General features: G+C 42.6%; 1 protein-coding gene across 1 annotated transcript in view; it reads left to right on the top strand.

Annotated features, from left to right (window-relative positions):
• Positions 1–1039: 1039 nt before the first annotated feature.
• LOC309372521 (adhesion G protein-coupled receptor E3-like) overlaps positions 1040–27386 on the top strand; it is a 34318-nt gene continuing 7971 nt past the window's right edge. Inside the window, exons 1-11 of the mRNA XM_081916158.1 lie at positions 1040–1091; positions 1637–1696; positions 3265–3335; positions 9077–9153; positions 10174–10233; positions 10922–10978; positions 20021–20173; positions 20960–21039; positions 23309–23416; positions 24317–24494; positions 26710–26829. Of these exons, the coding sequence (XP_081772284.1) occupies positions 9123–9153; positions 10174–10233; positions 10922–10978; positions 20021–20173; positions 20960–21039; positions 23309–23416; positions 24317–24494; positions 26710–26829 (787 nt within the window). The 5' untranslated portion in view covers positions 1040–1091; positions 1637–1696; positions 3265–3335; positions 9077–9122. The remainder of the gene's footprint in view (positions 1092–1636; positions 1697–3264; positions 3336–9076; positions 9154–10173; positions 10234–10921; positions 10979–20020; positions 20174–20959; positions 21040–23308; positions 23417–24316; positions 24495–26709; positions 26830–27386) is intronic.

Genomic DNA, 27386 nt, shown 5'->3' with positions numbered 1-27386 from the left:
CCTAGTTCCTATAAGCTTTAAGTCTCAAGCATTCATTACCTCAGTGCCAACAAGACCATGAGGACTGCACTCATCTGCCTTCTGGGTGAGTAGGAAATTGCTAGGCTAAGAAATCCAACGTAAGCAAGGAGAAATAGTTCAGAGTGAGATCAAATGCATTGCACATAGAAGGCGGCAGACTCAGTCTCAGTCCCTGTCATCAGCAGTTAAGAGGATCAGGTAGTAGCAGGCAATGTGAAACAACTCTTTTCTTCCTGATACTCTGCAGATTGGCGTGTGCATGAACTTTCATTGGGCTACAACACAACAAACTGCAACGAGGACCATTTAGCCAAAGCCTTCAGCACACTCTATTTTCAGCGAAAGTGGTAGACACATATGCAAGGATTAGCACTAGCGTAACTCAACTTCCTCCCCTTTCCTCCCCCTATATGAACCCACACAGCCCCCAGCATCTGCGTTGGAGGTTTGGGAGAACCCCCAGAATAGCCCCAGGGGGCATGCGGGGGGGGGGGGAGGAGAGAAAGAGGGAGGACTTTCCAGCACACAAGGAGAAATCTTTGCATTGATGGACTGTTCTCTTTGGCACTGTGTTGAATACCAGGCTCTCCCAATAGCTCAGTTGGTAAAGCATGGTACTCTTGATTTCGGGGTCTTGGATTTGAGCCCCATGTTGGGCAAAAGTTTCCTGTATTGCAGGGGCTAGATGATCCTCATGCTCCCTTTCAACTGTACAATTCTATGATTCTATGATTAAGGAGGAGGAGGCGGCAGGGAGTTACAGGCCCTTCCAGGGAAAAAAAACACACACCTGGGAATATTTGAAGGATATCTATTTCAGTAAAAATGCAAAGGACCCTTTGGCATTTTAAAGATGAATGCATTCAATTTTGTGAGGAAGACTTTTCTGCTTTAGACATCTTTTTGCTTAATTTCCAAGCATCTGCCGTCTCAGCAACGTTCTGTTAAAAGAATCAATACAGGGCTTTCTATCCCAGCAAACAGGTGATTTTTAACACAAATTTATTTTGGTGTTTGGATCATTTTTCACAGGATTATCTCCGGATTTCTCATCCTCGAAAATGTAAAAGGTAGAAATTACTTCATCTGCTGCGGGATGAGGAGGGAAGGTCAGTGATAACTTAAGTTACTGCGGCTGTGATGCAGTGTATCTATGCCAGCTCATTTTCTTTGCAGTGAAAGCCTGCTTTTCATCATGTTGTCCCTTTTCTAAAGTTATCCATAACCACAGCAGCTTCTAAATTATTGAAAAATAAGGTTTTACAAAGCCCAGTCTGGGATGCTAGTTCTCCTGCGCTGCATAGAGCTCACTTGAACTTACGGGGACAGGCTAGTGCAATTCCAGCCATGTCAATGTGTTTGTATACTCCATATTTTTATGGAACATTCAAAACATTTTTGGTATTTGTTGGCAGCAAAAGTGGGACCATGCTGGTGATTTTCAGGGAGGGCTTCTCGCAGGGGCAGTAGTGGCAATCCTCCAGCTGGCGGCTAACCCCCCATCTTAAAGTGCCTTGTTCAGCAGCTTCCTGTTTTCACCATTTTCAATTTTGTATAATACACATATGCAAGTAAAAAAAGAAAGTGATAAAAATGCTTCTTCTTCTTTTAATAGGAGCACTTGGTCCACAGCAACAGCTCCCTGCTGCATATTGGATTCTTTTGGAATCAAAAGGTACATTTTGGACCATATCTGCAGCATTAGCAAATCATATGCTAAATAAACTGAATAGTGCACATAGCACCATGGAGTGGTGCCTGACACTGAACAGACACCAACACAGCAATTTCACCTGTTATAAATCAGCATATAAAGTCCATGCAACCATATACAAGTGACCTCATGGCACAGTGTAGATTGCTGTAGATTAGTAGAGCATTTGATTGCCACAGAACTAGCTGCAAAAATCCATTGACTAAGCAGCATTTAAAATTTAAATATTAAATCATAACAAAATCCAGGACAGGATAGCCAGATTAGGATTCTCAGTCTCAAGGATAGCTGTCATCAAGTTGCCAGATACTGAGATGAAGTAAGTACAGTGGTACCTCGGGTTACATACGCTTCAGGTTACATACACTTCAGGTTACAGACTCCGCTAACCCAGAAATAGTACCTTGGGTTAAGAACTTTGCTTCAGGATGGGAACAGAAATCGTGCGGCGGCACAGCAGCAGCGGGAGGCCCCATTAGCTAAAGTGGTGCTTCAGGTTAAGAACAGTTTCAGGTTCAGAACAGACCTCCAGAACAAATTAAGTACTTAACCCAAGGTACCACTGTACTACTTTTCCTGTCAAATGGAGGAGACTTTTCCTGGCCTCTTGCCATATTGCCATGTGACATTATTTGGACACATGCCTGCTGACTTGCTAGTAGCGATGAGTGCAGCCATGGTCCACCGTTGTCATTGGCCGATTCATCTGCCACTGTGACTCAACTGACAGGACCACCATAGAATTGTGGAGTGGGAAGGGACCCCGATAGTGATCTTGTCAAACCCCCTACAATGCAGGAGTCTCATCTAAAGCATCCATGACAGATGACCACCCAATCAGTGAAGGAGAGTCCACCACCCTGTGAGGCCTTGTGTGGATCCCAGATCCCCTCAATTGCTGCTCATTGCTTGGTCATCTATGGCCCTCTATCCTATCACTGTGACTTAATCAAAAGCTGACATTTATTCAGAGGGAACCAAGGCAGTATAAAATAGAGATGGTCTGAAAATATTGCATAGAGCTGATCATTGTTCCCTTTTCAGATGAAAGTCATTGCACTAGTTAGTACTGCTTCTGCATGTTTGGCGTAACTATTTGCTGGTTGTCCACACCTTCCTAAGTACTTGTCAATAAGACCTCTTCTGGATGAATTTGGATGAAAGAGGGCACCATTTCTGCCCTTGAAACACACTTTTTCTTTTCCTAGGTTTCTTTACTGGGCATGAGGAAGACACGGACTTCAATGGCAGTGGCATAGTCTGTGAAGAAGGATACAGGGTTGTATCTAGGAAAAAGATTTACCGGTATATGTGTATAACACTGTGACGCCAGATGGCGGTGTGGAGTCCCGTCTTTCATCGCTGTGATTTCCCTTCATGAAGTTTACAACACGTTTGACTGAAACGCTTCTTTAATGTGTCTTGATCCATCCTATGTTAAAGCTACTGTTCTGAATTTTGCCCCATGCTCTGCTTATATATCACAAACTGCTGCAAACATTAAATAATGGATTTTTTTTATTTTCCAGAAAAATGAAGAAAGCACTGCTTCAGGAAAACAACAGAAGGTGGAAAAGCCATAATCCAGTACTGTGTTTCGGTATCTATCTCCCATGTCCAAATTACAACAGAATGAAACTGGACAGACTACAGGAATGTTTCAGATCCAGACAAATATTCCTTGTTTGGTTGCCTTATCCTTTTTTAGAAAAAAGATTATTTTGCATTTTTGTAGACGTAACATAGAAGAAGACACCCCCTTTCCATCACAAGAGTACCTCCGAAAGTCAAGATGCTCCCATCTTTTCGATGTACCAGGATTCCAGAACCATGCAGATGCTGAACTCCAAGACCTTTCCTATTGATATTAGCATTTTCTCTCTGTAACTTAAAAAAACCCAATATCTTTTTTAGATCTCTAACATTCCTCTTGCACTTTCTATTTTTCGATGGGACAGTGTGTGCTCTTAACAAAGCAATGGATTGAAGAAACACAGCAGAGAGAACACATCACTATTATTGGAGCTGCTCAGCAGTGCCTTGGCAGCAGCACATTATTCGCAATAACTCTCTCTCTCTCTCTCTCTCTCTCTCTCACACACACACACACACACACACACACGGTGATCCTTGAGTGTGTGCTTGGGTTGTTGAATTGTGTGATAAATGAAGACTGTGAATGGATATATTAGACTGCATCGGGGCTTTGCATGGATGGACTTTAGAGGTCAATCCCCGTGAATGCCAGTTTGGTGTTATCCAGGACCAGTACACATGTGGGTAATCTGCTTGGAAATTGGCCCTTTTCAGTCCAGGATTCCAATGTGCTTTGATTCCAATGAATGTGAATGGATTATTAGGAGCACCAACCAATTATATATTCCACTTTCCAAATCATACTGGTCCGTCTTCTGAGATGAATATAAGGATAACTAAGAGAAACTAATGGGAGAACAAGGAGACACAGTCCTATCCCCTCTAGTCAGGTTATGGCAACATGTGATTACCAATGAGGGCAGGCATGGGGAACCTGTAGCCCTCCAGATGTTGCTGGACTATAACTCCCATAATCCCTGAGCATTTAAACCCCTAAATGGCCTCGGTCCAGTATACCTGAAGGAGCGTCTCCACCCCCATCGTTCTGCCCGGACACTGAGGTCCAGCGCCGAGGGCCTTCTGGTGGTTCCCTCTCTGCGAGAAGCCAAGTTACAGGAAACTAGGCAGAGGGCCTTTTCAGTAGTGGCACCCGCCCTGTGGAACGCCCTCCCATCAGATGTCAAAGAGAACAACTACCAGCCTTTCATAAGACATCTGAAGGCAGCCCTATTTAGGGAAGCTTTTAATGTTTAACAGACTATTATATTTTAATATTTTGTTGGAAGCCGCCCAGAGTGGCTGGGGAAACCCAGCTAGGTGGGCGGGGTATAAATAATAAATTATTATAATATTATTATTGGCCATGGTCCAACAGCATATGGAGGGCAACAAGTTCCTCCTTCCTGCATTAGGACTACCTGTATCTCACACTGTATTGCACAGTAGTTGCTATGCATTATTAATACAGCATGAAAAAGAAAATAAATCACAAGAAATGAATTTAACATCTTTTGGTGTTTTTCTCCCCTGCCTTGCCCTTCCTGCTGACCTCAGAAATGGCGTCCCAACTTCACTCACAATAACTGTAAGCTTTTGCACATGGATTACTACTAAAAGCTCAGCCTTGGGGAAGTTTATTAATTTGGAATTAACAGTTTTCAGGTCATATTTGCCAATGCCATGACCTGCAGGTTCTTTAAAGCAAATACTAATTTTAAAAGGACAACATTGGAGCTGCTACTTTTAGCTCAAATACACGGTTATGAATTTAAAATGCAATTTGAGTTACCGTATTTTTCGCTCCATAAGACGCACTTTTTTACTCCTAAAAAGTAAGGGGAAATGCCTGTGCGTCTTTTGGCACAAATGTGTGGTCCCTGGAGCCAAATCGCCCTTGCCCTGCACTCCTGGGCTGCTCTTTGGGGGTGGGGGGAGGAGCGACGCTGCTCTGCCGGCAGCCTCCACTTTCCCCTGATGCCCCAGCAAGGTTTGCAAGCAGCAGGAAGGCTGTGTGCTCCTGGGCTGCTCTTTGGGGGTGGGGTGGGGGAGCAGCAAATTGCCACCTCTCAGTGCCTCCTAAGTCAACTGCAAAGACTTGATTGCCTAACTGGATTCTGAGCTCCATTTGAAGTTTTAAAATATTAAGTTTGGGGATTTCTTCAAGCAGCAGTTTTGCGGAAATAGTCATAAATACATGCAAAGCATCTCCACAAACCAGTAATAGTGAGCTCAGCTAAAACTGAACAGGCATCTGGCTCAGGAACAGTTTAAACTGCACAACTATAACCGGACATCCTGTGTGTTTGTGTGTGGACCATGTTCCTAGCAGCTAATCTTTATTGCAGAAAAGAGGCACTGATATTCCACTCCAAATCTATAATCCATTATACAAATTCTTACAAGTACAGTCCACCAAAAACATTGTGTTCTCTTGGTATTGAATGGAAGCTATTTATCTGCCCTCTTTTCCTCCTCTGTTCTTTGCTCAGTCACTCCATTTTGAATCTTCCTTTCGAAACAACCATGCCTGTTTTGAGAAAACTTCACAGATTTAGGAACTGTGAAGTTCATTTGATTTCTTTGCTGTTCCTCCACACTCCAAGCACTTCTCATTTGCACAACCCTGGTTTCTCTCCCTGACTATTACCATTCTTCATTAATAACAGTAAAATGCTCAAGTTTTAGTTTATGCGACGGCTGCCAGTACTGACTTCCCAGTGATAATGAAAACAGCTACATTGTAATGGAATGTCTATCCTTTTCCCATTCTCTTCATTATATACTGTGGCTCACTTTAAAGCAGCAAAGCGGACAGGAGCAACCCGCTTTGCTGTTTTAAATAGTTTAGTACAACATTTGAGTACAATTTTTTTTTCTTGTTTTCCAGCTCTAAAAACTAGGCGCGTCTTATGGTCAGGTGCGTTTTATGGAGCGAAAAATACAATGAGTTGCTGTTGCTTAAAGGTACAATTATTTGGCAGTGCCTTTGCCAGTCCAGGAGCCTTTAAATGACCTTTTTTAAAAAGCATTAAATTCCAATTTCGATAGAATTGAAGCTCAAAAACATACACTCCTGGTTTAAATGAAATTTATAACCAACCAACCAAACAAACAACAACGATGAAATTCTTAGTGCACGACAACTTCAGAATGCCACACAGCTCTCAAAACAATATACTGAGACTTTAGTTATCTATTTAGCCAAGTTGTGCTCAGTGCCACAGTGTTTCCCAAATGCCACTATGATGCTGTGCCAAGCTAGCCCAAGACACTTTGCTGCCTGAGGTGAAAGACAAGAACACACCCTTTTCTCCATTTAATGCACACAATTCAATATGACGGGCACTTTTATTTCAACACTGGTCATGGGGCAATGCCCTCCACCATATTTGAGGGCAGCAGGCTAATTTAGGGGTCACAGGGCAGGCAGTGTGGCATCCAGAGCTATGCCCCTTAAACCCTCACTGCCACAATAATTGCTAGTAACCCTTCTGGTTTCTTAGGGAGGGGAAAACCCATCAGTAACTAAAATGGTCACAGTGCAGTGTGCATACAGAAATTGTTCCTCATTTCACACTTCAGTTAGATAAACAAGGAAGTAGTTCTTAATTGTAGAAATGGGGCTCGGGAACTCGCTCCCAAGTTAACTCGCTGCAGTTAATAGGGTCTTGGACAGGAGAATTCAAACCCCCAATCTGCCATTTTGGAGCGGGGAGGTTGCATCCTCGTTGGCACTAGCCAATAAACCCCCCAAAACATGGTGCTTGAGGCAGGGAAGGGGTCAGGGATAGGGGAGAAACTTGAATTAGTTTGCATTTGTAGCCAAATCTATCAATTCTACACTTTCTGAAACAATAAGCAAACTGAAGCCCAGCTATCCTTCAGAATTCTGTTATCAGAATTTTGTGATGCAGTTCTGCAACCTATCAGTGTTTACAAAAATAGCAATAGGAATGCGGTGGTCTACACCACTGAGCCTCTTGGTTAGCAGTTCGAATCTCCCCGATGGGGTGAGTTCCCGTTGCTCTGTTCCAGTTTCTGCCAGCCTAGCAGTTTGAAAGTTTGTGAGTAGATAAATAGGTATCGTTGCAGCGGGAAGGTAAACAGTGTTTCCATGCTCTCTGTCTTCCATCACGGTGTCCTCTTGCACCAGAAGTGCTTTAGTCATGTTGGCCACATGACCTGGAAAGCTGTCTGTGGACAAACACTGGCTCTCTCGGCCTGAAAGTGGAGATAAGCGTCACACCCCATAGTCGGTTTCGACTTAACTGTCCAGGTGTCCTTTACCTTTTTTTTTTACCTTTACAAAAATGCATAATTATTAAGGAAAATAATACAGAGGATTGCTGTGGGAAATAATGAAGGCAGTGTTTAAAGGCATATGTACTCAAGAAAAATGAAGACTCATTAAAATATAGAGGTCACCAAAGACACAGAACAGGAAGTCTCCTCTGTGGAACAAAGGCACAGGACAACAAGTTCAAAACATGAAAAAGCATAATTCAGGGGGAAATGTGCATGAAAATGAAGATACTAGTGAAAATATCATATGAAAAATACATTATATTAAGAAAATTGCTTGCAAAAAGGTGAAAATTAGTCAAAAACTGCCTCTACAAATGTGTTTATTAAGAGAAATTCACACTAAAATGCTGGTGAATTTTCAGAAGGATTTTTTTAAAATCGCAAATTGCTGCAAAATGGGGAGAGCCAAATGAAGATTGGAAGAATGAGAACTAGAGAGAACTGAAATTGACACATCCTTCCATCCCTAGTGGGGCACTCTGCTGGATCCCATGCCAACTGCTGCTGGGACCAAGAAACAGAGAAATGTGGAAAGTAGAGTCCACCCAGGTTTGGTATTTAGGTCTGTGTTTTTTAACATATTCAGAAGATTAGTGAATGGTGGCTCAGGGGAGGGCATTCTCTCCCTATGTTGTGGAACTCTCCATAGAAGTGTGCCTGGTGCCTTCATTATATAGCCTTTGGCAAATGCTGAAGATGTGCCTCTTTACTCTGACATATTTTTCGGACCCACTTTATTTCTGTGAATCTAAGTTGTTTTCAACTATTTTTAAGATTGTGTTTTAATTGTTGAAACCTGCCCTGGGACCTTAGAGTAAAGGATAGGTTATTATTACTACAGTGGTACCTCGGGTTACATACACTTCAGGTTACATACGCTTCAGGTTACAAACTCCGCTAACCCAGAAATAGTGCTTCAGGTTAAGAACTTTGCTTCAGGATGAGAACAGAAATCGTGCTCCGGTGGTGCGGTGGCAGCAGGAGGCCCCATTAGCTAAAGTGGTGCTTCAGGTTAAGAACAGTTTCAGGTTAAGAACGGACCTCCGGAATGAATTAAGTTCTTAACCCGAGGTACCACTGTACTATTATTGTTAATAATAAATGAATGAATAATGGTATAGAGTTAGGAGTGAGGTGGTGAAGTTGCTGATGATACCAAATGTTTCAGTGTGCTTTTTGTGAAAAGCTCCAAAAGATTCTCTCCTGATGGGATGAACAGTCAGTAAAATGGCAAATGCAGCTCATTGTAAGCAACAATAAAATGGTGTACCCTGGGGCGTTTGGTTTTTTTTTTTTTTTTGAAATTTTGCATATACTCTCAACTGACCGGGAAAGAGATCTTGGGGTCATAGTGGGGACTGAACTTGAATACTACTTATGGGAACTGTTCTAAACTTGTGGTTTCAGCATTTCTTAGTTCCTTTTTGCTTTAACTTCTAGTAACAAGCATAAACAAACCATTCATTAGCTCAGTACCAACAAGACCATGAGGACCACACTCAGCTGCCTTCTTCTGGGTGAGTAGGAAATTGATAGGCTAAGACATTCAACATAAGCAAGGAGAAATAGCTCAGAGGCAGAGCAAATGCATTGCATGTAGAAAGTTGTTGATTCAGGCTGCATATGCCCCATATATTTAAAGGCATATTTAAAACACATTCGCCCCCAAATGGTTCTCGGCATGGTAGTTTATGCTATAATTCCCAGCACCACCAAGAAGCAAAAGTTCTCAGGATTCTTTTCTCCCTCCCTCCCTCCCTCTCTTTTTGCAAGGGGATGTGCTTTAAGTGTGTTATAAATGCATGGTAGTATGTATGTACTGTTAGACAGGTAAGATACTAGCGGGTGATGTGAAAGACTCCTGTTTTCATTGGAGAAATGTCGGAGGTTGTGCTGTTAGGACTGGCTTGTGCAGGAACTTTCAAGTTTCATTGTGATGCAGTAGAATGAATTGCTGTGAAGACCATTTAGCCAAAGCCTCCATCACACCCCATTTCCAACTCAAGTGGCAGACTCTGATGTTCTGGGTGGTATTCAACTAAATAAAAGCACTAGTACAAGGGTAAGCACTAATGCAATTGGACCTCCCCCCTCCTACCCCTCTATGCACTGCACACTGCCCCCAACTCTGCTTTGGAGGGTTGAAGAATCCTACAGAAAAGACACAGGGGGAATGGGAGGGGAAGGGGGAACATTCTTCTGCATTGGAAGAAACCCTTGCTTTGAGAGAACATTGTCCTTGGTGCTATGCTGAATACAACCCTTTGTAATTATGATTAAGATGGAAGCGGGGGGAGGAAAGGGACAGACACAAACCTGGAACAACCAAAAAACATTAGAGGAAATCCGTTTCTGCAAAATATGAAGAAGTCTCTAGCATTTTAAAGATGAATGTACAGAATTTTATAAGGAAGAACTTTCTGCTTTAGGCATTTGTTGCCTCAGCAATGTTTCTTTTTTAAAATAAAACTCAGTATGGGGCTTTCTATCCTGGCAAACAGCTGTTTTTAATATCGTTTTTTAAATATTGGTCCTAGGATTTGTTATTTGTCAAGGGATTTGTCTTGGATTTGCTGTTGTGCACGAAGATGAAAGAGGTAAAAATTATTTTCTCCTGGAGAATATTTGGAAAAACGTGGGAGCAATAATTGATTCAATTTTTACAATTGTTTACTATTATTTTAATGTTGTTGAAGAGGGCAATGTTCTTGGCCTCTACTCCTTCCAGATATCCATCTATTTAAGAAATGTATTTAATCAAATGATCTATCAGCACATGTCATCACATGTCTTGCAAAAGAGTACAAATTTTGGGAAAAGGTGATGAAGGAAATTTCTGAATAATAGACCTCAAACTGTGGTTTTTATATATTTTTATGGGTCAAATATAGACTTAATATATAACCATAACATAGGAACTGAAAGTAATGTCAAACTACACGTGCATTGTCCTCTGTACCAGACTTTGGAATGAAAATAAAAGGGTGGAGAATTCCTGATGCATGGGTTTCACTTCAGAAGATGGCTAGCTAATTTGCAACTGCAAGATCCGGACAGAAAGTGAGATGGGGAGAATTAATATGGGCAGCAGTCAGCTTCTTAGTTGAAGCCCAGGGACAAAGGTTAATCCCTCTTTCTTTCCTTTATCTGCTGAATAGTCCATAGCGTTTATATTATGTACACATCCTATCCTCAAATGCAGTAGAAAGTACTTCCATGTAAAGATATCTTGTTCATGGGACTCTGCTTCTTTAAAAAATGTTAACAATTGCTGTTTCTTTGTAGGATCAGGTGGTCCACGACAATGGCGATTAGATAAAATTTTGAAGCCTTATGATATAGGTATGTTTTGGACCATGTTTGCATCGTTAGCACCTGTAAATCCCATGCTGGAGCAATTGAAAGAAAGGGTCACAATGCACATTGCTCCGTGGAGCCTGACACGGAACAACACGGCATTTGCACTTAGAATCATAGAATCATAGAGTTGGAAGAGACCACAAGGGCCATCGAGTCCAACCCCCTGCCAAGCAGGAAACACCATCAGAGCACTCCTGACATATGGTTGTCAAGCCTCTGCTTAAAGACCTCCAAAGAAGGAGACTCCACCACACTCCTTGGCAGCAAATTCCACTGTCGAACAGCTCTTACTGTCAGGAAGTTCTTCCTAATGTTTAGGTGGAATCTTCTTTCTTGTAGTTTGGATCCATTGCTCCGTGTCCGCTTCTCTGGAGCAGCAGAAAACAACCTTTCTCCCTCCTCTATGTGACATCCTTTTATATATTTGAACATGGCTATCATATCACCCCTTAACCTCCTCTTCTCCAGGCTAAACCTGCCCAGCTCCCTTAGCCGTTCCTCATAAGGCATCGTTTCCAGGCCTTTGACCATTTTGGTTGCCCTCCTCTGGACACGTTCCAGTTTGTCAGTGTCCTTCTTGAACTGCGGTGCCCAGAACTGGACACAGTACTCCAGGTGAGGTCTGACCAGAGCAGAATACAGTGGCACTATTACTTCCCTTGATCTAGATGCTAAACTCCTATTGATGCAGCCCAGAATTGCATTGGCTTTTTTAGCTGCCACGTCATACTGTTGGCTCATGTCAAGTTTGTGGTCAACCAAGACTCCTAGATCCTTTTCACATGTACTGCTCTCAAGCCAGGTGTCACCCGTCTTGTATTTGTGCCTCTCATTTTTTTGCCCAAGTGCAATACTTTACATTTCTCCCTGTTAAAATTCATCTTGTTTGTTTTGGCCCAGTTCTCTAATCTGTCAAGGTCGTTTTGAAGTGTGACCCTGTCCTCTGGGGTGTTAGCCACCCCTCCCAGTTTGGTGTCATCTGCAAATTTGATCAGGATGCCCTTGAGTCCATCATCCAAGTCGTTGATAAAGATGTTGAATAAGACCGGGCCCAAAACAGAACCCTGTGGCACCCCACTAGTCACTCTTCTCCAGGATGAAGAGGAACCATTGATGAGCACCCTTTGGGTTCGGTCAGTCAGCCAGTTACAAATCCACTGAGCGGTAGCATAGTCAAGACCGCATTTTACCAACTTTTTTTACAAGAATATCATGGGGCACCTTGTCAAATGCCTTGCTGAAATGAAGGTAGGCTACATCCACTGCGCTCCCTTCATCTACCAGGCTTGTAATTCTGTCAAAAAACGAGATCAGGTTAGTCTGACATGACTTATTTTTCAGAAATCCATGCTGACTATTGGTGATCACAGCATTCCTTTCTAGGTGCTCACAGACTGTTTGCTTAATGATCTGCTCCAGAATCTTCCCTGGTATTGATGTCAGACTGACTGGGCAGTAATTATTTGGGTCCTCTCTTTTCCCCTTTTTGAAAATAGGGACAACATTTGCTCTCCTGCAGTCTGCTGGGACTTCGTCTGTTCTCTAGGAATTCTCAAAGATGACTGCCAGTGGTTCTGAGATCACATCTGCCAGTTCTTTTAATACTCTTGGATGCAGTTCATCTGGCCCTGGAGACTTGAATACATCTAAACTAGCCAAGTATTCTTGTACTATCTCCTTAGTTATTCTGGGCTGTGTTTCCTCTGCTGAATCATTTGCTCCAAATTCTTCAGGTCGGGCATTGTTTTCTTTATCGGAGAAGACTGAGGCAAAGAAGGCATTGAGGAGTTCAGCCCTTTCTGTGTCCCCTGTTTGCATTTCACCATCTTCTCCTCTGAGTGACCCCACTGTTTCTTTGTTCTTCCTTTTGCTACGAACATACCCATAAAAGCGTTTTTTGTTGCTTTTAACCTCTCTAGCAAGCCTGAGTTCATTCTGTGCTTTAGATTTTCTGATTTTGTGTCTACACGTGCTGGCTATTTGTTTGAATTCCTCTTTGGTGGTTTCCATTTTTTCCATCCCTTTTCCATTTTTTGTACACATCCTTTTTAAATCTTAACTCAGTTAAAAGTTCTTTAGATAGCCACCCTGGCTTCTTTAGGCACCTTCCATGTTTCCGTCTCATTGGTATTGCCTGAACTCCCTTTCCTTTTAGTATTACTGTCCATGGGATCTCACCCAGCACTTCCCTAAGTTTTATGAAGTCGGCTTTCTTAAAGTCAAGAAATTGAGTCCTAGTATGCTTGGCTGCTCCTTTCCGCTGTATAGTAAACTTCAGAAGAGCATGATCACTCGCGCCTAATGATCCTTCCACTTCTACCGCACTAACCAGGTCATCAACATTGGTTAGGACCAGATCTAAAATGGCTGTTCCTCTTGTTGCTTCTCCCACTTTCTGGACAATGAAGTTGTCTGCAAGGTCAGTGAGGAATCTGTTTGACCTTATGCTCTTGGCTGAGTTTGACATCCAACAAATATCCGGGTAATTGAAGCCCCCCATTACTACTATCTCCCTTCCTTTTGCATGCTTGGCCATCTGTTCCAGGAAGGCATCATCTATGTCCTGTCCCATTAAACTTTAATTAGTTTAATGTAAATGCCCAGTGCACTTCCTTCTTTAAAAGTCTCACCACGGCAGAGGATTTCGCGCAGCAGCTAAGAAGGGCAGGAGAGGCAGCATCTTCCCAAAAGGAGTCCTGGAGCATGCGGTTTGTAAATCAAAAATAAGGTTTATTTACAAAACACCAAAAAACAATCCTGGCGACGAACCACACATCTCAGCAAAACACACACCCAAAAAGGGAGAAGGGGGAGAACAAACAAACAGGGGGACTATTTATACAGACTCATGTTCCTGGAAGCCTAATGACCTCCAGCTGCTCAGTGATTAGAGCGTTTCTGCTACTCTTTAACCCTTTGATAGCAACACCCCCTCTCGCTCGTAACACTGAGCTGTACCAACCTTAATACAAATTTAAACCTGAACAGAAACATTTATGAGATTGCGGACTCAAAGCTTTTGTAAAACCGTCTGCGAGATTTTCTTGGCTTGGACAATACTTTAGTTCAATTAAACCTTGTTTTACACTTTGGCATACATTTTGATAACGGATATCCAAGTGTTTTGTGTGCGCCTTGAATTGACCTGATTTAGCTAGTTTAATACAAGGTTGATTGTCTTCCCACACTCTGATAGGTAGGGAACATTCTCCAAACAATTCTTGTACCAGTTGCTTATAAAATTCCAGTTCTCTACATATATCTGATAACGCATTGAACTCAGATTCAGTTGAACTTAAAGCTATAAGTGATTGTTTTCTTGATCTCCAACCAATTAGTGCATTTCCAAATTTTATCGCCATTCCTGACACTGATTTTCTATCTGGTCCAGCATCTGCCCAACTGCTGTCGGCCCAACATTCAAGTTGTGTGCTGCCCTCTGCTGATAGTTTTAAGCGAAAGCTTTTGGTAGTTTGGAGATACCTTAAAACTCTTTTTACTCCTTGCCAAGCATGCATTGATGGTTTTTCAGCTTGTCTACACAGCATGTTGACAGCATATGTTATATCGGGCCGAGTCCACTGTGCAATGTGGAGTAGACTGCCTATCGCTGACTGGTAAACCCCGGGATTACAGAACTCTGCCTTTTGCTCAGTTTGAGCATCCTTTGTGTAACTTAACTCCATTGGGGTTTTAACACCAGCACAGTTGTTCATTTTAAACCTTTCCAGCAACTGCTGGATTTTAGCTTCTTGGCTAAGCCAATAGTTACCATTTTCATCTTGCTGAATTTTAACTCCTAGATAAACAGATACATTGCCTAGTGATTTTATCTGAAACCTTTCTCCAAGCTTTGTGGCAAATTGTTGTGCAAGTTTATCATCCTTTCCACTGTATAATAAATCGTCAACGAATATCAAAACTGCTTCTTGTTCACATGCCGAGCCTTTTAGATAAAGACACGCATCTGCTGCGCTCTTTCTGAACCCCATGCTCTCTAGAGCATCGTTTAAGCAGGAATTCCAATTACGGGCGGACTGTTTCAGCCCATAAATGGATTTGTGTAGGCGCCAGACCTGGTTTGGCTTGTCTCCTTCAAAACCTGGTGGTGGTGTCATATAGACTTCCTCCTGTAAGTCTGCATTTAAATAAGCCACATTGACATCAAAATGAAACAGCTTATTTCCCTTCTTAGCTGAAGAGGCTAGAAGCATTCTTAATGACTCCGATCTTGAAGTAGGGGCATAGATTTGAGAATAGTGAACACCTTTGCGCTGCGAAAACCCTTTTGCAACTAGCCGGGCTTTATATTGCAACTCTTCAGTAGTTGTGGGCTTTAAACGATATACCCATCGACAACCTACAGCTTGTTGCCCTTTCGGAAGCTCTGTACTTGTAAACACACCGAGAGACTTCATTGAAGCCATCTCTTTTTCCATTGCTTCCTGCCACTTTACGGCTTCTGAGCTTGGAAGCTGTTGTACTTCCATATAGCTTTCTGGCTCACACTGTGCCATATTTACGTATACACTTGTCACCTTAAACCGCTCTGGCGGCTTGCCCTTCGTGGCGCGTTTTGACCTGCGCAATTGCTCCTCTTGTGCCCCCTCTGACCGTTGGCTGTCAGAATCTGTCTCAGACTTTATGTCTGGACGTGCCTCTAGGGATAAAGACCTCCGTTTAGATACCTCCCTTGGGCTTGGTGTTGCAGGTGACCTGCTTTGCTTTTGCTGTCTGCTAGGCCTACTGACTGGCGAAGTTGGAGCACTCCTAGATTCTGGCTTTTCTACCTTAGGAGAAGAACCTCGTGCCTGATCAGAATCTGCATCTGAACCATGTGCACCATCCCCTTCTGGCTCATCACTCTCTGGACTTTCTTTCTCAGCATGAATGCCTAAATCATCTCTCAAAATGTCAGGGTTAGCGTGTAAGTGAGTCCATCCGGACTGCTCACAAAAATCAGCGCTCCTACTGAGGACCACTCTTGTAGTATCCCCACCTGGGTCCACAAACCTCCAAGATTTGGCATGTGGTTCGTACCCGCAAAAGATGAGTTTCCTAGCCATTGGACTTCCCTTTTTCCTTAACGCTTTTGGGATAAGTACATAGGCTTGAGATCCAAACACCCGAAAGTAATTAACTTTGGGCTTCTTCCCATATAAAGCAAAATAAGGCGTAGTATCAATTACCGAATTATATACTCGGTTCAGAATATGAGTAGCCGCCTGCCAGGCTTCCGCCCAGTAACTTTGAGGAAGTTTAGCATCAAACAACATAGAGTTTGCCAACTCTTGCAGAACCCTATTTTTACGTTCGGCCACGCCTCCTTCTTGGGGGGAATAAGGTGTAGACAGACGATGCTTAATTCCCTTTTTCTTAAAGAAATTCTGCAACACAGACCCGGTAAATTCTGACCCTCTGTCTGTCTGAAAAGCAAGTACTCTAGTACCGAATTCAAGTTCTACCGCATGAACCCAATTTTTAACTGTTTCTGCAGTATCTGCTTTTGTTTTGAGAGGAAAAAACCATGTAACCTTTGTTTTGTCATCCGAGAGACACAGTGCATACTTTGAACCTCCCATGCTAGCAACAGGCATTGGGCCACACAGGTCCATATGCACAAGTTGGAATACTTTGTCAGATTTCCTATCTGAACTGGGATAGCTGCATCTATGAACCTTCGCACTTTTGCATGCAGTACAATCCAAATACTTAGTACATTTGTTCAATTTGCACCCTTCTGATAATTCAGGTTGCCTTTTAACATACTGAAAATTAATATGCCCTAAACGGCGGTGCCATAAATGAACACAAGAATTATGGGTAGGCGTGTTCACACAACCAGCATGAACCTGTTCAACTTCATCTGGACTTGTCTCAAAATAATATAACCCATTTCTGCATTCCACCTGCAAAAGAGATACGTTATTCTTTGAAATAGTGCAAACCCCATTTTCAAACACAGTTTTAAACCCATTTCTATCAAGTTCTGACACAGACAAAATACACCCCTTTAGTCCCTTTAGCACGTAGGCATCAATTTCTGTTTGCAAACAATTCAAGAACACTGTGCCTACAGTCTCTAAGGAACGTTTAGTTGAATCTGCCATTGTCACAACTTTAGGGGTTTGCAAATGTCTGCAATTCTGCAAACGTACACTAGATGGCGCCACCAGGTGGTGAGATGCACCACTGTCGATCAACCAGCGTAGATTGCTGCCTTGGCCACGCCCTTGCATCAACGCCATTGCTGAAGCCATGTGCTGTGTGCTGTGGGAGTAGCCACGACCTCCTCCTCTTCTTCGACGTCCCCTGGAACTCCTTGTCTGGTAACTAGGGGTAACGGCCTTGTTGCTGTCTTGACCAGGTTCACGTGTGCAATTCCTGATTAGGTGGGAAGGGGAACCACAGCGAAAACAGTGTCTAGCTGCAAAAGCATTTACTGTGTGCTCAAACTCAGCATCAACACTCTTAGGCACAGCATAACTCCCCTTTAAAGACAAACCTCTTTCTCTTTGCCTTTTATCCTGTTCATCCGCAAGCCGAGAAGAAATGTATTCAAGGGTTAATTCAGTTGAAGGCATAGCTTCCAAAGTTAGAGCTAGAGTCTCATAGCTTTTATCAAGAGAAGACAACAATATGTATGACTGCTGCTCCATAGAGAAAGGAATGCCCAGCTGTCTTAGTTGATTAAAGGCAGACACCATTTTGGCAATATGTTCTTTCACACACGCTCCCGGTTGGAGACGTAAATCAAACAAACATCTTGTAGCATGGATCTTGGCCCCCGCAGTGTTTCTGGAATTTAACCGCTGCAGAACCGTCCAGACCTCATGCGTGTTCTTTAACTCAGAAACATAAGGCATTTGCTCTGGTCCCACTGCCAAAACTAGTAGACCTTGGGCTTTCCTGTCGCGTTTCTGTGAAGCTGCTGCTGCTGCTTTGGCTTCTGCAGACGCGTCTGCAGCTGCCTGTAAAGGCGGTGCTTCAGTACAGCTCCACAACTCTTTTGCTTGCAACCAAACCCTTACTCTAGCCTTCCAATCTTGGCAATTTTTTCCCATTGAGTCGCGTAAACGGGACAGTAAAACTTTCCTGGGACTCTGCCATCCTCCCTGGGGCTTAGGAACGATACTCACACACCTGTAGACCGTCTCCCAGCTGCTGAGGTGGCTCCTTGAGGAATCAGACGTCTTCCAGCGAGTACAAACTGCGCAGTGCCTCTTTAAAACTTTTCTAGGCACGTTGCAGGACTCAAGCTGCTTTGGAGGCTTTCGTTGTCGGCAACCGCTTCTGTCTTCACTCCAGTCCTTGCATAAATCACTCTGAACTGCTCTCCTTATCTCCTTCTTGACGTACAAACATCCCATAACCTGTCCCATTAAACTTTAATTAGTTTAATGTAAATGCCCAGTGCACTTCCTTCTTTAAAAGTCTCACCACGGCAGAGGATTTCGCGCAGCAGCTAAGAAGGGCAGGAGAGGCAGCATCTTCCCAAAAGGAGTCCTGGAGCATGCGGTTTGTAAATCAAAAATAAGGTTTATTTACAAAACACCAAAAAACAATCCTGGCGACGAACCACACATCTCAGCAAAACACACACCCAAAAAGGGAGAAGGGGGAGAACAAACAAACAGGGGGACTATTTATACAGACTCATGTTCCTGGAAGCCTAATGACCTCCAGCTGCTCAGTGATTAGAGCGTTTCTGCTACTCTTTAACCCTTTGATAGCAACATGTCCTCTGTTTGGCTTGGGGATCTATAGTAAACTCCCACAATGAGGTCACTGTTATTCTTCTCTCCTTAAATTTTGACCCAAATGCTCTCACTTTGGCTTTGAGGTTCTAAATCTTGGATCTCTTCACGGGTATACACATCCCTGACATATAACGCCACTCCTCCTCCTTTCTTGTCTGGTCTGTTTCTCTGAAATAGATTGTATCCCTCCATTATTACATTCCAATCGTGGGACTTATCACTTGTTATGAATCAGCGTGTAAATGTTATACGAAGCATGTACAAGCAACCCCATCACACAGCAGAATTTGCCAAAAACGTGTAGGCCATTGGCATGCATTTGATTGTCACAGTATGTACGCATTAAACCATGACAGAATCAACTTTAAAGTTAATACAGCAGCCTAAAGAATAGTGATCTGGGTGGCATTGCGAGCCTTGCCTCACCTTGGATCAGACTGATTTAACTGACCAATTGTGTCACAAATAACTCGGTTCTGCCCCCTCCCCCAACATAAAGCTTGTCCCTCTAACATTAGGCCTGCCCCCTCCCCAAATAAATCCTGGCTATGCCCTTGGGGCCACCATGTTATTCTTACTGGTATAATGATGTAGAGCCCTGACCCTATCAGAGACTATCAAGCCAGTATAAAATGGAGAGGGTTTGAAAATATTTCATAGCCAGCTGGTGGCAGTTCTTTCTAAAAGTATTTTGCATGAAAATCAGTGAGCTCATACTGTTTATATACTTGTCATTGTGATAGTTAGTATTGCTAAGTAACACTGCTTATATACTTGCGGATTAAATATTTGCTCCTTGTACACTTCTTCCTCGGGTGGCGCTGTGGTCTAAACCACAGAGCCCAGGGCTTGCCGATCAGAAGGTCGGTGGTTCGAATCCCCGTGACAGGGTGAGCTCCCGTTGCTCGGTCCCTGCTCCTGCCAGCCTAGCAGTTCGAAAGCATGTCAAAGTGCAAGCAGATTAAAATGTACCACTCCAGCAGGAAGGTAAACGGCATTTCCGTGTGCTGCTCTGGTTTCGCCAGAAGCGGCTTAGTCATGCTGGCCATATGACCCAGGAAAACTGTCTGCGGACAAACGTCGGCTCCCTCGGTCAGTAAAGTGAGATGAGTGCCGCAACCCCAGAGCCGTCTGCGACTGGGCTTAATGGTCAGCGGTCACCTTTACCCACATCTTCCTAAGACCAAACAGTTCTTCTCTGCCCTCAGTGCAGGAGGGCACAGCTTGCCTGTGGAATACCATTTTTATGTTTTCCTCTGTTTAGTTTATGTGGATGATGAAGACAGTATTACCAGTGACAATGACACATCCGTAGACTGTGGTCCTAATTCTGTTTCATATAATAAATCCAGCTGTGTCTGTGAAGAAGGATACAGGGAAACGACAACTTTGGGAACCAGTCACACCAGTTGTGAGAGTAAGTGTGTTAATTCTCAGATCCTTTAAATGGCATCTACTTGAGCTGCACAGTGATGAAATTTGATATTCAGTCATTGCTAATGTCATAACCAATGGCAATACGCCATTATTGTTCTGTCAATTCTAAACTGTTTCTCAGAGGGTTTTAATTGTCCTTGTTTCAACTGGCTTCTTTATTGTATGTTTTAATAAATGGCGTTTCATTCCTCTCTTATTGAATTGCTATTGTGTATTATCATCACAAATGAATGTCCTAATTGATTCTATAGTTGTAAACTGCTTACAAGCCATTCTGGAATGCAAGAAGTATATAAGTTAATAAATAACACTGGGGTTTTAGCCATCCCAAAGGGTAGAAAGTATTTCTTTATTATCAATAAAATCCTAATTCTGTAGGTGGAAAGATGGTGCAACTGTCAGGATCAGAAGCCGAAGCTCTTTAGGCACAGATATCAGCAGAGGATTGCTGCAAAACCTGGTGGGTTGAGGGTGGGGGCTACAATATATTCTTCACACATAGCAGTCTTCTCTTACACATATAAGCTTAAATTATTATTACAGTATACAAAAGCAATCCATGCTAAAAGTGTTTAGTATTTAGAAACCTGAACTCTTTTAGACCCCAGTTCAATACATTCAGAAATAACTAGTAGATATAATTTTTGATCAGAACAAATGGTGGCACAATCTGTCATCTCCACACACATAACAAGCACACAAATCGTACAAGTTTACATGGAGCTCATGCATTGCATGTTAGTTGTACATTATGTTTCCTTTACAGAAATTCCCTACCACTGCCAACCAGATATTGTAAGACAAAATGGTGGTCTAGGGGTGTGTTTCAATGCAACAGAACCAGAGGTATGTGTGTTGTGATATGTGTGAAATTAACACAGTTCTGTAAATCTGATATGCTTAACCTTACTGGGTTGGTTGGTATGCTAACACTGTCAATGTTTCTTCTTTGAAATGCAAATGGTGATTCTCCCCACTAGAACAGTAGTGCTAAATGCAGATTAGATGTTTTCATTGTTAGCTAACTCGCTCTCATTCTCCAAATCTGTTGAAAATTGAGGAAACTGGAGGGAAGGAGGAAATTGGACAAGGGAAATGCTTGATTCATGTTCTACTCACTCCTTTACTTTATGGATAAAGGACATTTAAAAAATGTTGAAGTGATTCCTTCCCATCTTCTGGAAATTTGTTTCTTCAGTTGGGCGGGTGGGTGGGGAAAACCATTTTCAACTGATTAGAAAAATAATTATTGGAACACATTATGAAAATCCTGTGCTAAGCATGTGTGGGAGGCAACCTGCTTATGATTTCTATATGCGGAGCTAATTACTCTATATATCCTCAATATTCATATATATTCATATATATATATATATATATATATATATGCTTTCGTAGATTTTCACGGGTACAGGAATGCAGGTTTTGGTGTCCTCGGGTGTCTTCCCGTGTAAAAGTTGGGGTGTCTAGGCGACGTTTCGACGAGGTCTCACTCGTCATCTTCAGGCTGGTGCTTTCGGCTTCTTGTTACTGGAACAGAGCAGGATCTCAGTGTTTGAGTTCCTATAAATACTGTTGAGGGGGTGTGGTGTATAGCCTCCAATGTTCTGGGCAGAGAGGAAGTTCCCAGGCTAGTGTGCCTTTTCTTCTTTTGTTCCTTAATTACTTGAGGGATATCTTGAGTGATTTCTTGAGTGATATCCTGAGTACCACTTAGGTGGGTCATTAGGTGTGGATTAGTTGCTAAAGTCTTCTGTCTTGACCTCTTGAACTTTGTGAAGAGTTTTTCTGAGAAGATGGCTGTACTGCACTTAGTTGTGCTCTGGCTTGGCTTCGTGTATAGGGGCGAGCTGTGGTTTTGTGGCCTGTGTCAGCCAGATCTGTGTAGGGATTGCAGGGGGGTGCAGCATCCGGAGGTGCCACCATACACGAAGCCAAGCCAGAGCACAACTAAGTGCAGTACAGCCATCTTCTCAGAAAAACTCTTCACAAAGTTCAAGAGGTCAAGACACAAAGACTTTAGCAACTAATCCACACCTAATGACCCACCTAAGTGGTACTCAGGATATCACTCAAGAAATCACTCAAGATATCCCTCAAGTAATTAAGGAACAAAAGAAGAAAAGGCACACTAGCCTGGGAACTTCCTCTCTGCCCAGAACATTGGAGGCTATACACCACACCCCCTCAACAGTATTTATAGGAACTCAAACACTGAGATCCTGCTCTGTTCCAGTAACAAGAAGCCGAAAGCACCAGCCTGAAGATGACGAGTGAGACCTCGTCGAAACGTCGCCTAGACACCCCAACTTTTACACGGGAAGACACCCGAGGACACCAAAACCTGCATATATATATATATATATATATATATATATATATATATATATATATAATATTTTGTGTTGCTCATTGTTTTAAAGTTTACTGGTTGTAAAATGCTTTTGTTGTATTCTGTCTTTGAGACTTTTATGTTCGTCACTAATAAATGTAATAAAAATTATTATTATTATGTTCCAGACCTCTCTCTGATGTTAAAGACAGGGTGTGTTAAGAAAGGGATTGGGGGAGGGTTGTGAAAGAACCACTGTTTTTGTGAAGAGCTGCTGGAAGGAAAGGGAGGAAACTGAAATAGGTCTTATCTGCCCAACATCTCTGTGAAGTAAGTTTGGCTGAGAGATAATGGGCAGATCCGCCCCATACATTTACAACATATTCAATGGACAATAATCACACAACTTCCTTCACAAAATCCTGGGAACTGTAGTTTGTTCAGAATTCTGCAAATTGTAGCCCTGGGAGGGGGGGAACTACAGTTCCTAGAATTCTTTGGGGGAAGTAATTTGCCTTAAATGCACAACTGATCTGCCCAGCAACATGGCCAAAGCTCTCCTAGTGAGCATCATACCTAAGAGGGGATTTGAATCTGGGTGTCTCTAATCCTAGTGCAACCATTATAACCACTATTTGGCCCAGCAAAATATTTTCTGCTCATGCCTGGGGAAATATCTGATCATTTGACGTAACCCAGCCTATACTACTTTTTTGGGGGGTATTTCATTGTATTTCCTTGTCAGCTGATCTCTGCCAACACGCATTTCTTCTCTTCTCTTAGAATTACTTCAGCCATAACACCAGTTTCTACTGCTCAGTGGTAGGGCCAGCCTTCAATGTTTTTTTATCCTTCTGTGAAAATGGCAGTGTGATACCAACTTCCTTGCAGGTAAGGCTTCCCAAGAACTGAGGCAACATTTGGCCACAGCATCTCCTTCCGGAGAGGTTCTGTGCCTTCCTGTTTGCAAGACTGTGTGGTTTCCTACTGTGTACTGTGGTCAGTGAAGGATGGGTGGATCTATGACAGTTTACACAGACAAGGCTTTCAATGTTCAAAACTGTTTCATTTCAAACAAATAAAAATATGGAGATCATGTGGCCCTGCAGGTGTTATTGGACTAGAACTCCTATCATCCCTACCCATTATCCATGGGAGAAGAATATAGAAAGAAAGATAATATTTTTTGGTCTTGAAGTGGTCTATGTAGTTGATATTAAGTTGTAAATTTTGTTGTTGTTTCACAATTAAAGAACAGACAGATAGGTAGATATTTTTTTTTTGCTCTAGGATAATGTACAACCATTGAGCCGTACAAAATCTACTGTGCTATGTACATATTCTGAGAATTCATTCATTTATTTATTGAATTTTTATACCGCTCTATACCTGGAGGTTTCAGGGCGGTTCACAAAAAAGATCACAATATATGAAAATAAAAACAATAATCCAATAACCCTCCTCTCCCCAAAGAGTCACATTTTAAATTTCAGCCAAATTTCAGCCAAAGGCCTGGTTAAAAAGGAATGTTTTTGCCTGGTGCCTAAATTTCAGTCCAATTTCAGCCAAAGGCCTGGTTAAAAAGGAATGTTTTTGCCTGGTGCCTAAAAGTGTATAATTAAGGCACCAGGCGAACTTTCCTGGGGAGAGCATTCCACAAATGAGGAGCCACTGCAGAGACGGCCTGTTCTCATGTAGCTACCCTCCTGCCTCTCTTGAAGAACTGATTGTAAGAAGGCAAGCAAGGTTTTGAATTGTCATGTGGTTTCTTTGCTTCTTGTAATGCTGCAGGACACAGTGGGCTCCGTTGACAAACTTCTTGTCAGCAGTTCCCTACAGAGTATTGAAACAAATGAGGAGCGTGTATCAGCTGTGACATTGGTTTTGGACGGACTGGCCTCAGCCGCAGTTGCAAAAGCTATTGCATCTCCAGAGCACCAATCTCAGACTGTGGTTACTAACTCAATAGGTAAGGAGAATTGTCCATGGCATTTTCTTGGCAGGGATACTGGAGTGGCTTGTCAGTTCCTGCTCTAGGTGGATCATGTTTAGTCAAAACTCTCCACTATGACCTGTCCATCTTGGGTGGCCCTGCACCGATAGCTTATAGTTTCTCTGAGTTGTTCAGGCGCCTTTGCCATGACAAGGCAGTGATCCAACTACCACACAATTGAGCTCATTTCACATGCTAGCAAGGTTATGCTTAAAATTCTACAAGGTAGGCTTAAGCAGTATGTGGACCGAGAACTCCCAGAATTGCAAGCTGGATTTCAAAGGGGCAGAGGAACCAGAGACCAAATTGCAAACATGCGTTGGATTATGGAGGAAGCTAGAGAGTTCCAGAAAAACATCTACTTCATTGACTATGCAAAAGCATTTGACTGTGTTGACCACAGCAAACTATGGCAAGTTCTTAAAGAAATGGGAGTGCCTGATCACCTCATCTGTCTCCTGAGAAATCTCTATGTGGGACAAGAAGCTACAGTTAGAACTGGATATGGAACAATTGATTGGTTCAAAATTGGGAAAGGAGTACGACAAGGCTGTATATTGTCTCCCTGCTTATTTAAGGCTGGACTGGATGAACCCAAACCAGAATTAAGATTGCCAGAAGAAATATCAACAACCTCAGATATGCAGATGACACAGCCTTGATGGCAGAAAGTGAGGAGGAATGAAAGAACCTTTTAATGAAGGTGAAAGAGAAGAGCGCAAAATATGGTCTGAAGCTCAACATCAAAAAAACTAAGCTCATGGCCACTGATCCCATCACCTCCTGGCAAATAGAAGGGGAGGAAATGGAGGCAATGAGAGATTTTACTTTCTTGGGTTCCATGATCACTGCATATGGTGACAGCTGTCACGAAATTAAAAGATTCCTGCTTCTTGGGAGAAAAGCAATGACAAACCTAGACAGCATCTTAAAATGCAGAGACATCACCTTGCCAACAAAGGTCCGTATTGTTAAAGCTATGGTTTTCCCAGTAGTGATGTATGGAAGTGAGAGCTGGACTATAAAGAAGGCTGATCGCCGAAGAATTGATGCTTTTGAATTATGGTGCTGGAGGAGACTCTTGAGAGTCCCACAGACTGCAAGAAGATCAAGCCTATCCATTCTGAAGGCAGTCAGCCCTGAGTGCTCACTGGAAGGACAGATCCTAAAGCTGAGGCTCCAATACTTTGGCCACCTCATGAGAAGAGAAGACTCCCTGGAAAAGACCGTGATGCTGGGAAAGATAGAGGGCACAAGGAGAAGTGGACGACAGAGGATGGGATGGTTGGACAGTGTTCTCGAAGCTACCAACATGAGTTTGATCAAGCTGCGGGAGGCAGTGGAAGACAGGAGTGCCTGGCGTGCTCTGGTCCATGGGGTCACGAAGAGTCAGACACGACTAAACGACTAAACAACAGCAACAACAGAGATTTAAGAGGGCTTTCAAAGCAGCAGCAGCAGCAGGAGGAGAAATGTTTTGTTTGTCTTCATTTTATATTGCTGAAACCCAGTGGATAAAATTCTGCTTCTGCTTCTCCTTTCCTTCCTTCCTTCTGTTTCCTTGTATTTCTGTTATGATGCTAACAGAAAGCCATGATTGGGGATTTTTTACCAGCTATATTGGAAGGTTGAGAAGGAAGGTTTGGAGATTTTGAGAGATTTCTCACACATAGGGATGGAAGAGAATTCTGTTTGGTCTGCACTTTAAACAGAACATACATGATTTGCAATTAACAGACTTATACATTGAGTGGAACACAGTTAAAAACTCCCCTGCATACAAAGGGGGTTGGGGGATGAGTACAAAATGTGTATATAAGGAGAAAATGGATGAAAGCACACAAACATTTTTCTTCCAAAAAAAGGTGCAGTAAATGGGTTGGAACAGACTTATTATTGAAGCATGTGAAACCAACTCAAATGGAAATAAGCTGATCCATACACCCCTAGTCATTTATAGTGATGGGTGAGCTCTCAATGGCTAGATCGGGAATGAGCTAGGCTTTTTGTGAACTTTCATGCTTAGTGTTTGGAAAAGTCAGTGTTTCATGGTTTGTGTTTCATGACATGTGTGCTCCTGCCTTCATGTCTGTTGTTGCAGTCCGTTCTGGGATTTGCTTTTTCATTGTCCCACAAACACATTGTTAGTCATCATGATGTGTATCTAAGAACCCTTCTTTGCTCATTGTAGTGATTCAAACCCACATAATAAGTGAAGAGGTTATTTCAAAAAATGAAGCTCTGCATTTAGAGGCTCAAGAAGACCAAATGACCATTGATCCTAGAGCAGTGATTGACAGGTTCACCCAAGGTATGCTTTCTGCTCATTTCTCAGATAACACTTGTTCAAGATAAAAAAAATAGCCACTTATCACAGTGCTTCTAAATCCCTTAGAAAAGTACCTTGAATATTCTCTTTCTTCAAACACACCAAACTTTTTACTATCTTTACCATGTACTTTTAACTAGTTTCATTGACTGTCAGCATCAATTTGACCTGTATTTCTCAGCAGTAAAAAAGTGCAACCTAATTGTACATATTTGAGAAGGAGGTCCAGTCTTCAGGTACAAACCACTGGCCCAGGCTGGGAAATGAGAATCTGGGACTTGTGGCAGGACAACTAGAAAATATGACTCCCTATCCCTTGTGGCTGGCATCAGGATGTGGTGTCCCTGTGTAGGGACAAACAGTGCATTGTGCAGACAGCAGCATGAGAAATTTATATGTGTGGAATTGCCTAAGGGACAATCAGATTCTTACTCCTGCAACACTCTATTCTACCAAAGAAAAGTACATGTGTGTATACTGAGGCAATCTTTGGTATGTGACATGTATTTTCACTATTCTGCCTCCGATATTCTTTCTGT

This window comes from Podarcis melisellensis (genome assembly GCF_964234715.1).
Source record: "Podarcis melisellensis genome assembly, chromosome: 6".
In the NCBI taxonomy this organism is placed as follows: domain Eukaryota; kingdom Metazoa; phylum Chordata; class Lepidosauria; order Squamata; family Lacertidae; genus Podarcis; species Podarcis melisellensis.
The sequence above is the reverse complement of the archived record's forward strand: the minus strand, read 5'-3'. Positions and strand labels throughout refer to the sequence as shown.